We start from the raw sequence: 11,616 nt of genomic DNA, 5'->3' as shown, positions 1-11,616 counted from the left end.
GAGCAAGACCCATTGAAGATGGGTCTCATTACCTCATAGCATTAAAGTCACATTAGTCTCTCTCGTCCCTCTCTCAGCTCGCAACTCGTGTAAAGGAGTAAGGGTGGTTTCACAAGCGGGTGAATGCTTGCCCATGAGGCAACAAAACATTGGACGCCCGTTCGCGAACCCTTTCACATCAAGGGTGGCTCCACAAATGGGCACCATCCATCCTGGCGCTTCATGCCAATGGAGGGCCCAAAAAGTACCCTACCCGGTTGTGATGGACATTCGAGCATTCACAAACAATGGACATAACTGCTTTTTCGTGGACTCACTACGTGAGAAGCTATTGGCTCAGCTCGTATGACCTTGGGTGCGCGATCATGTGGTGCCGAGATCAAATCTCTCGCCCGAAACTTTTGTTGAAAAGCTGGCGGGGGCCACGTTCTCTATTTGACACCCTCATTTTTTAGAGGGGATCTACTGTCCCAAATCATTGTTGATCGTGGGCCGTCGATTCAATGAGAGGAAAAAATAAATTGGGTAGGATTCGACCTCACAACCTCCCCGTCCCAAGACCAATGAGTTACCACTACGCTATTACACGTGTTTTGATAAGCATGTAGAACGATAGCATCATATTGCGTAGATTTGGCCTGCCGCGATCTTAGTTCATCGAGTTTACTCCGGGTTCACATCGAGTTTACACCACAAACCTATAGTTCATAGACTTTGCAAAGTTCACATTTAGTTTACATGCAAGTTCACAACTAGTTCACATTTGTCCGAGTTTACATCAAGTTCACATCTGGGATCAACGGTTGTGATCTTCGCCGACAAGTGACGCCGATTTTGAACCGTAGATCCCCTCTAAAAATTGAGGGTGTCAATTAGAGACGGGGGAGTTGGAACAGCTCCCGCCGTTTCATCGAGTGCGTGAATCCTCTTTGTGGTCATTCGCTTTGTCCATAGAGAATGGGCGGACGTTTGCCTAAGAGGGCTCTGTGATTGCTTTGCCTTCCTCTCTAAGAGGGCTCTGTGATTGCTCTGTGATTCCTCCCTAAGAGGGCTCCAGTCGGGTAAGCGCTTAAGCTAGCATCAATGGATAACAAAAGACGCTTGCAGGAATGGCAGCAGCAAAGAGCAGCGAGAGAGGCGGAAAAAGCAGCGAGAGAGGCGGAAATTTTTGGCTACATGATCGACTCAAACTTGTTGGAAGTTTCTGTTGTCGATAGTCTGGTTCAGTCTGGGAAGACACTCTCAGATTTGCTCCAATACCACCCTGACAAGTTGGTTTCAGAGTTTTATATGGAAGCGCAACATGCCACAGAATTTTTGAAGGGTCGTATTGCGAAAAAACCTCGCCTTGATAATGAGGAACCGCATTATGTCAACCAAAGGGTTCTCGCCAACAAGTGCTTCAAGGTTCCGTTTCAAGGAACTGCACATCAGGAACTGCACAACCAGCTTGTTAAACATCGCGCCACAATGGCAAGTGATGTTCACTACAGTCCCTATTGCGCCCTTGTACAATCATCAGGTATGGGAAAATCAAGAGCATTGATGGAATTGAGTGAGCTGGATGTGTATGTTTGCTATTGCAGCCTGGCGAGTCACACGGCAACAGCCTTCCCCCCGAGGACAGGTGGTCTTGCTGATAAGCTTGCTAGCACATTCACAGAACATGGTATGGTGTTTTACTTGAAGGCGTGGCTCAGCATACTGGCTGATTGCATTAGTACCACATCTCCAGAGGCTTGGAAGCAATATCAGCTTCCTGATGAGCATGGTTTTCCCAAAGGTGACCTTGCTGAGAAGATACTGAAGGAGTGGATGAAGTCTGACCTTGATGACACGTACAAAGGGAAAGATATAGACAAGTGGAGCACGGCCTCTTGCAGTGAAGTAATCAAGTCTATTGAAAAAGCCTTGCAGAAGAAGTGCAGACAATGCTCACCTGACGAGAAGACTGAGTGTAAGCACACCCCTTGCAGTGTCATCTTTGCCTTTGATGAAGCAAGAGGGCTGCAAATAAAAGAACCAAATTCACAATCGATGACCCTCTCCCCATTCTATCAAATCAGGAGCGCCCTCAGGATGCTTTTTGACCATCCGACCTTCATTGCAGTTATGCTAGACACCTCTGCCAAAGTTACCAATCTGTTACCCAGAAAGCGCAACGAGGACAGTGCCAGGGCCAAAGCGATGGGTTTCCAACTGGCACCTCCAATCTACTTCCTCCCAAATATGTCTCTTCGCAAGGAAACTGCAAGTCATGGAGTTCCTGACTGCTTCCAACCCCAGCATTGGTTGAAGCAAGGTAGGCCAATGTGGTCTGCAAGGCTGGAAATGGGGGATACTCCTTCCTCTATTCGGCTTTTTGCTTTGCAAAAGTTGGTTCGAACCGTCGCTGGGCCATTTGACGACAAGAATCTGGCTGTGAATGTGCGCAGTGGGGTCATGACTGAAAGCCAAGCCATGGCACTTTTGTCTGCTTCAGCAGGGCTCTCAATATGTGCTCGATCTGAGCTTGCAGAAACCATGTCAGCTTCACACATGAACTTGATTCTGCGCGTATCTAAGGATAGGTCCAGGATTTATATTGGTTTGCCAGCTGAGCCAATTCTTGCGGAAGCTGCAGCCTCTGTTTTGCAGAATGATGTGGTCCAGGAAGGGGCACTAAAGCACTTGCTTGCTGCATGCATGGAAGGCTATGTGACTCCTGGACCACGAGGGGAGTTTGTCGCAAAGTTCATTCTAGTGGCTGCCATGTGGGACAACAAAAGTGAATGGCTGCTGCGGCAGATTCCTGTGGAAAAGTATTTGCAAAAGCTACTTGTGGATGGAGAGGCTGATCAGGTCATCTTTAACCGCCTCTTTAACCGTTTTAAGGCTAAATGTCCAGAGGGGGGGAGCGTTTTCTTCAATTCATTCGTGCTAGTGCGTAAACCTCCAACCCCTGATACATTGCGAAGGGCTTTCGTATCAGGTTATGCTCTCATGTACAGGGCAGAGAACAACTTGCCAGGTATAGACATGATCATTCCAGTGTGGACTTCAAAAGGCATGACCTGCATAGTTGTCTCAGTAAAGAACTTGAAACAGCCTGGCTGGCTAGAAAATGTTTCTATTGCTAAAGTAAGGTCGGAGTTTACAAATGTAAGGGTAGAACCAGGCCTTTTCGTCATCACTATTGTTATGTCCTTGCATGAGCCAGTCCAGGATTGGGATGGGTCTGCATGGCTTCTTTGGACATCAAATGAAGGTGATGTAGCGACAGATATGGACCCTTACATCAACCTTACTTGTTACGGTATTGATCGCAACTACAGTTATCTGACTGAGAACGTGAAGCTGCTCTTGAAGGAAGTGCTTATTACCGTGCCTGATGAACTTGCTGGTGCAACTGACATTGAGAAAGAATGGATCAAGGGATTGCTTCCAGAACAATATTTATAATCAGATTCTAGTGGATGATTTCATGCTCTGTTAGGTAGTTTCGTACTACGTATTCTATCTGCGTAGTGAGCAGGGTTTGGTTTTTCAGGTGGAAGTCAAGAAACTTTTAGTTTGCGACTCTCAGTTGTGATCAGTTAGCAGTGAGAGTCTTGCCTTGTCAAGTCGAGTTTTGTCGGGCAAGTGTTTTGCACAGTTGAAATGCCTGAAACATGGATGGATGGTGTATATGTTTTTGTAGTTTAATCATGGTTTTATCTATGTTGATCTGCTGTGGCGTTGGTATATTGGGAAAGTGAAAAATTAAGGATTTTTAAAATCATTGCATTGTGTTAGTGGTCCATTGCTCTTTCTTTCAAGTGTAATCTTAAGTGTTTTGTAAGAAGGTTGATTTTATTGTGGTAAATCACCTAATCTATCGTTTAAGTACTGTTTTGTAGGACATAAAGCTAAGCTGTTGAGATCTTCTTGCACTTGTTTGCTTGACCTAAAATACGGTGGATCACATTTTTTGCCCCTCTCAGATGGTGATCTTTAGGTTTCAGATTTCTTCTATTAGCTCTTGTCTAGTCCCTCTATAAGTTTCGTGGCCATCCGAGCTTGTGTAGATTTTAAATCGATAAAGTGAGTAGTTGATAGGAAGGACTAGTTGCACGTTTTGTGTTGCTAAGTGGACTATTTTCTTATTTTTTTGGCATGACATACTCGTATTGGCATAAATAAATATAAATCCTATTAATCAGTGCGATTCTTCGAGATATTTCTCCTTTCCTTTCCACGTCGCAACTTGACTTCTAACCTACGCAGAGAGAGAGAGAGATAGATAGTCAAATATGACTTATGAGACCAAATGAACATGTCACGTGATGTGAGTGTAGGTCATAAGTGACTCTTGATGTTAAAAAATGTGGTTGAAATGAGCGTCGCAATAAAGAGTCCATATCGTGGTTGGGAGAGGAAGGTATGTAGGGAGAGTTCATGGCTGAATATATGGGGAAAAGAGGACCTAATGTGGTTGAGTACTCAAGTAGTGTTTGGTACTCACTCTTTCGCACTTGATGAGGGCATAAGGTGCAAAGTCGATGAGACTCCTTGTCAGTGTTCCAATGTTCTGTTTCGCGGCGTAAAGAATGGGAGCTAAGACGAATGGAAGCAATGGTGCGGATCGTACTCAATGGGATGGGTTCAAGGATGTCGGGATGGGTTCGGCTACCTCGTTTGGAGAAGAAGAGAGATTTGTAGTTTGAGGCAACGTGTGGTGTAATGGTTGAAGCGAGTACCTCCGGATTTCTTCCAAGCCGTGATACATTGGTGTTGTAAGAAGGTCTCATTAACTTGGGAGTCGATCGACGTATCCTTGATCAAGTGACATGCATCCCATCTTCCAAACCATTTCTTGATGTCAAGCATCCATCCCGAACTTAGTATTTTGCTCTTGCATGTCTTTTGGACCTTTTGACTTGCTTCATATGCGATTCTAGGAAGTCGATGCAAACGGCTACGTTGTGTCTTAAGCATGTACTCCACAACCCTCTGCATGCCCAAGACCTCAATGGGAAGCGATAAGTAAGAGCATGTAGGGTGTTTGTGTCTTGACTTGGAGAAAGTTGGTGAGAAAACGCTTTTGGACATTCTCAAACTCTTTCCAAGTAGACTTTCCGATGCTTCCACCCCACACCTCCACTCCATAAAGAAGCACCGGTGTCACCAATGTGTTAAAGAGGTACTTTTTGAGAGCCCAACACTTGATCTCTCCAGCATTGCACATGTTTTCAAATGTATAAGAAGCCCTCTTTTCGGCTTCCAAGCGACGCATTGTACAATCCTTCATTTATGATTGGATGGAACCTCAAGGCCACGGTACTTGAAGTGATCTACCACTTCAAGTTGCTCATTGTTGTATACAATGCATGGATTTTCGTCATTGATGGTCTTTACAAGCATAACCTTGGTTTTGGCTCCATTCACGATCAGCCCGCTATGGAGGCAAAAGCATTCCAAGACACTCATAAGCTTTTGTGCATCTTCTAAGGTATGTGACAATAGCACTACATCATCGGCATAAAGCAAAAGCATGATCACTGCATTTTCGATTTTAACCTCTTTTATGCCTTCTTGCTGCATAAAATCAAGAACCATGCATTCCAATTCATCAATGAGTAGCCCAAAGAGGGTTGGGGAAAGTGGGCATCCTTGTTTGACACCAATGGTGCTTGCAAAAAATTCTGAAATTCCATCTCTCATACGTAATCGACATATCACTTTTTGGTAGATGCGAAATACTGCATGCATAAATTCTCTCGGCACTTGAAGGCTTTGCATACGTCTCCAAAGGTTTCCTCGCGGTACCATGTCAAAAGATTCCTTGAAATCCACAAAGCAACAATACAACTTTTTTCCTTTCAATCGAGACGCTTCCATAAGAACTCGAAGAGTGACAAGGTGATCAATAGTGTTATGATGCTTTCGAAAACCTGCTTGGCCAAGCGCACGTTTGCCATTCTTTTCAGTCCATTCACTTATCTTCATCTCCATGATACATCCAAATAACTTTGCCATCACCATTATAGTGCGATAGTTATTCACATTGTTTACATCTCCTCCGTGCAAAGGTTTGATCCAATTTGCACTCCAATCATGAGGCATGCCATGCTGAAGTGCAAGGTTAAGCATATCGCATATCCAATATCGTGTTTTCTTGCTTGTCCATTTAATCATTTCAGCCTTGACACCTTGAAGGTCCTCTACCTTGCGAGTAGCAAGTTTCTCAACCGCGCGGCATACATCTTCAATGGTAAAGGAGGGAGACATAAACGGAAGGGAGCTACAACACTCCATCTTATCAACATTGGGTTGCTCATAGAGGTTCTTGCAATGCATATACATATCCTCAAGAGTCAAGTCGCCAAAGCTCTCAACGCGCTTGCCTTTTAGATTTTGCCAAAACTTGCCACATGCATGTACTTTCTCTTGCACTAAAAGAAGTTGTTTTTTGACTTCCCACTTTCTTCTCTTCTTTTGAACAAGTGCTTTGTATGTGTGTGAACATTTCAAGTAAACTTCCTTGTCTTTGCTTGTATCCAATCTTAGCAAGTGTTTTCGGGCTTGACTACATTCCATGTCAAACCATTTCTTCTTGGTGTTACCCTTCTTAGACCTTTTGCAAGACATGCGTTTCACTGAAAAGCATTCCTTCGCACAAGAGCAAATTACTTCTTTGAAAACTTTCCACTTGCATTCTAATGTTGGGCTCTCTTGATGCTCTATCATGCTTAACATTTGGTCCACCATATAAGCATATATAAGTGCTCGTTTGAAGTCCAGACGTAAGTACAAATGATTCACATCATGATTGGAGGCTACATGCTCGGACCGTTTACCACACTTGAGGTCAATATATAACATTCTATGATCTGATTCCGGATTCCATTCACCAAGTGTAAAGCTTTGTATGCATTTTAGAGTGGCTTCCGAGAACAACATATAGTCAATCACGCTATCACCATTGTGCTTTCTATATGTAAAGTCATTGGTGCCTTGCCATAGAAATACACCATTTGCAATGAGCATTCCGGTACTATTGCACATATGTAGAAGTGACTTTCCATAGTGATCCAGTTTTTTTGCATCATTAGAACTTCGATTATACATGTAAGAGTCATCCATTCTTCTTGAGACATGCGGTATGTCGACTTGTTGTGTGTCGTGTTGTAATGTATTTGTGCGAGCATTCATGTCTCCAAAAACAATGACTTCACCTTGATCCTTGTAATGAGCAATGTCTTCCTCTAATTTAAAAAAGAGCTGATCTCTATCTATATCCAAGCGAGCATAAAAGTTGGAGTCATAGTGAGGAATGTAGCAACCAGCCACAAACATGACTGGACCATTTGGTGGGCTGATTTTCAGCCATAAGTCGCGTTTATACTTATCTTCTTTGACAATGGAAATATCTTTCAAACAACTTTTTGGTCATACATGCTACACCACCTTGGCCTCTTCGTTGCTTTGCATTTTTGGCCCACATCAAAGAATGCACATCGTATTTGTCAAATCCAAGAATTTGTTGCGCATCATGCTCTCATGTTTCGACAAGAAGTATCACATCGGAGTCATTGGTAAGCTCATCAATGCCAATTCCCGCATTCCATGGATACCCGTTACAATTCCAAAAGCTTATTCGCAAACGTGAGTTGGTCTCTTAGATCATGTGTCACTATTTGTTGGGTGGACTTGCATCCTCCTCAAGTGGATTTTCTTCTTGAGATAACATTTTAACCTTCTTGCTTCTTTCCTCATATGCTTTACGACGTACATTTTGTTGCATAAAAGTGCGATCCTCATATACATTACAACCCGTTCCTTTGAGGTAGATCCAACTATTGTCAAGTCATCAACCATGGTACATACAATAGGTCTTTCTCCCGAGCGAGAGACTCCTTGTTTTCCAACTCGATGCGCACCATAAGCCATGATTCGTGACATGCCAAAGTGTGTAGCACAAAACTCTTCAATAGCAACCGCAAGAGATTGGGGCGTTTCCATGCTTTCCTACTTGATTTCACGAATGACGATGTTCTTTGAGTGTTTTTGTCGTTCTTGCAATTCTTGAGTGTCCATTCTCTACATTCTTTGCTTGGACAACGGCTTGCGTGATAGGAGATGTGGAAACCACATTATCCTTACATATATCAGCCCATGATTTGGATGCATTTCTCATCTCACATACATCATGTCGTATTGTATCTATCATTTCCTCTTTCAATACACAATCACTCTCAACTTTGCTCAAGCGCTCTTTCAATACATTCATGTCAACAAAAGAGCGTTTACATTCTTGAACTTCATTCTCAAGATGCATCAAGCGTGTTGTTTGCATTTCAAGAAACTTCTTGAGGTGCTCATTCTCCAACGAGAACCCTTAAAGTGCCATTCTCCATTGCAAGTGCGCGCAACTCTTCACCTTGCTTGTTGACGGTTTCTTCTAATGAGATCAAGTAAGCCATGATCATTGCTTCCGTTGTTGTAGACGATGTGGTTGGATTAGCATCCAAATTCCTTGGAGATTTTGCATCATTCTTCATGGCGAGTGTGGATTTTTCACCCTTGCGAGTTTTGTCTGACATTGCCTTCAAGTCGGCAACAAAAACGAAAAGTTTTGACAGTTTTTTCAGTTCTGAGATGCTGTTACAGCAAAGCCTTCCATTACACAAATTTTTTCTTTCTTTACATCAATGCGTAGAGGGTTTTGTGCTCTTCGATTGAGGCTATAGATCACCTAAATCGGAGTTCTATTGAGCGAGTTATGGTCAAAAGAGTGAACTTTGTCTACTAGGTCAAAAAACGAGAGAGAGAGAGAGAGAGAGAGAGAGAGAGAGAGAGAGAGAGAGAGAGAGAGCTCTGCACACCTGTTCTTTGCCATGTGCCCTTGGCACCCTCCACCTCCCTCCACCCGAGCACTCTCGTGCAAAGGTGGTTGCACCATTGTATAAGACACGCGCGCGCGTGCACACACACACACACACACACACACACACACACACACACACACACACACACACACACACACACACACACACACACACACATACACACACACAAAAGAGCTGCTCAGTCCAGTGCGATGCCTTGCTCCCCCTGCTTCTCCAAGCCCATGCCCATCTTCGATCCCCCCTCCTTCCTCGCTTACTACACCACCCCATGCTCCAACCCTCTTTGCTCTGCTCCCCAAAACCTATGATTGTGTCCATGACACATACTGCGGCACCCTGATCTTTGACACATGCTTCCTATAGTTGGCCGAGAGAGAGAGAGAGAGAGAGAGAGAGAGAGAGAGAGAGAGAGAGAGAGAGAGAGAAAGAGAGAGAGAGATCCAAGCATCTTGGAGATATTCTTCTCCTCCAGATTTTTTCAACATTGGCCACACATACTGGAAGGCCTTAGTGTTGTTTCCCTCCTTGTCTCTCTCTCCTTTCTTTCTTTGGCAGCCTTCCTTTGGTTGCGTTGGCAACTTGGCGAGTTCTTGAGCGGCAATAAGATATCTCACACATCATGCAACGCAAGATCTTAAGAAGTGGGAATCTCTCTCTCTCTCTCTCTCTCTCTCTCTCTCTCTCTCTCTCTCTTCCATTCTTATTGAAGCAACAACTAAATGTCCTAAGTTGCTTAAGCTGCTTCTTCTCTGCCAAGGCCAACATGAGTGAGATGCATGTGGGTGAGTGCAACAACAAAATCACACAGAAGAAGAAGAAGAAGCAAAGGGGACCTGGAGCTCGACAGAGTGTCCATGGGGGAGTGGCAGTAGGTCCACCAACAAGCAGCATACTGCAAAGCAGCAAGCGCAAGTGCTGAAGTTGAGCAACACCTGAAAGCCGAAGAGAGGGTTTGCAACAACAAGCTACAATCGGGCTTGCACTCTTGACATTCCCTCCTAACTAATCACGGTCTATCTCAGCTTGCCTTACAGACATCATTTCGGGTATACCTCTGGTTTTGCTTTTTTTTTTTGTTGCTTTCGTGCTTTTGTAAAATTCTAATTCCGACTAGAGTTAGCACTATCAATATGGTTTAGGGTAGTGTGTGCCTGATTCAAAAATTTATTTGCTTGTATGTGGAACTTTTCTTTGAAGCTACAAATTTTTTACGCCTTGCAAGCTTCGGCTTCAACAACATGAAGCTCTTATTTAACTTAAAGAAACAGGAAGAAAAGTAGCACTTTTAATGTCATCTCCTTGCTTTTGTTCTTAAAGGACAAGAGAGGAAACTTGTTGTTTGATGTCCCCCAAAACACAAGTGTGAAACTTGTGAGAAATTTATTTGTCTTATTGTAGGGGGACTATCTTGTTAGGAGGACTATTTACAATGTGTTTGTGAGTTGTTTCATTTTGGACCATGTCTAGTTACATGGTGTCTTTGAAACACATTTCTAACTACACTTGTTTGTCTAGTTTCAACCATTGTGATGGTTAAAAGCTACCTGTTCTTCTAGTTTCAACCTTTGTGATTGGTGAAAGCTAGATTTCTAGAGTTGCAATTACGACTGAGCTGGTCATGTTAGTACTTAGTTTTGATCAATGCTTACATTGACAGTTTTAGTAACTTAGGTCATGCTTTTATAGTCTATGTAGTGTATTATTTGAGATTTTCTATAGCTCTTTCATGTCCAGTCAGAAACATGTGCTTAAAGAAATTAGTCTCTTTTTTCATTGAACACGTGTGCATATTTTGTGATAGGCATCTTAAAGAAGGCTGAGGTAGTCATGGAGGAGTTGCTTCCAATGACCAAGTGACTTGGAGTTCTCTACCAAGTTATGCTTCATTTATCTTCTTTTGCAAAGTTCATGCTTTCAATTGCTCAAGAGAAGAGCTATCATTTCACCTTGGGTGCTAGTGAGATCAATGGTAGTGATCTGGACATCAAAGACAAAAATCAAAAGCGAGAACTGGCTATGGACCTTAGAGCATGCCTGTGGACTAGAGAAAGACTTCAATAGGTAGCAAGCACAATGTGTTGGAGATGCTTGGCCTCACAACTCCCATGCTTATGGTAAGAGTTGCAAATTATTATAAGTACAATGGAATCATAGTTGCATTAAAAAAATTCAATGCCCATCCAATTCTTTAGTTGTTCATACAACATGAACTGGCTGGTTGTGTAGCAGAGTTGGTTTCTCTCTAGTCAATAACACGTTCTTACTCTGTAAATTTCTTGAAGATGCAAAATGAGACAGTTGCACCCATTTGATAGGTGAGCATATACATCACCTTGTTTTGTTGGTTTTGCATTTTGCTGAGTCTGGTGAAGCTCACACATGAGCCACTCCTTGAAAGTTTTTCACATGTGTACAAAACCCTCTACGAAGGAAGAGACTAAAGAAGCCAATAAAAAAAGTCTATTCATTAAATTGAAGGTATGTAATCTCATTTTGAGCTACCTACCTTGCATAATATAGTATTCAGAAGCATTGTTATGAATGGTGTGTGGGCTTCTACCGCATGTATCAAAGCAAGGGCCTTGCCTAACATTGTGTACGAGCCACAGAGGGCTCCAAGCACGCAGCTAGCCTAAAGTAGTAAGCTCAAAGATGATGATGGTGTGTCACTCACCGCTCTATGCTTGCTGCCGTGGAGGATTCCTTGCCGCGAAGAAGAGGGAGCTGCCGTTGCGCCGCACTCAAC

At 43.3% G+C, this 11,616-nt stretch overlaps 1 protein-coding gene across 1 annotated transcript; it reads left to right on the top strand.

Annotated features, from left to right (window-relative positions):
- Nucleotides 1–943: 943 nt before the first annotated feature.
- On the top strand, nucleotides 944–3,699 carry LOC147432626 (uncharacterized). The gene has a single exon (XM_086492488.1). The coding sequence runs from the start codon at nucleotides 1,084–1,086 to the stop codon at nucleotides 3,439–3,441; it is 2,358 nt and encodes a 785-aa protein (XP_086348614.1). The 5' UTR covers nucleotides 944–1,083; the 3' UTR covers nucleotides 3,442–3,699.
- Nucleotides 3,700–11,616: the final 7,917 nt, after the last annotated feature.

The sequence above is a fragment of the Adiantum capillus-veneris genome, chromosome 20 (genome assembly GCF_014529385.1).
Source record: "Adiantum capillus-veneris isolate H3 chromosome 20, ASM1452938v2, whole genome shotgun sequence".
In the NCBI taxonomy this organism is placed as follows: domain Eukaryota; kingdom Viridiplantae; phylum Streptophyta; class Polypodiopsida; order Polypodiales; family Pteridaceae; genus Adiantum; species Adiantum capillus-veneris.
This window is presented reverse-complemented; position numbering and strand designations above follow the sequence as displayed.

Coding starts and splice junctions, on each gene's coding strand:
- LOC147432626 (XM_086492488.1), top strand. CDS start 1,084: ATGGATAACAAAAGACGCTTGCAGGAATGGCAGCAGCAAAGAGCAGCG.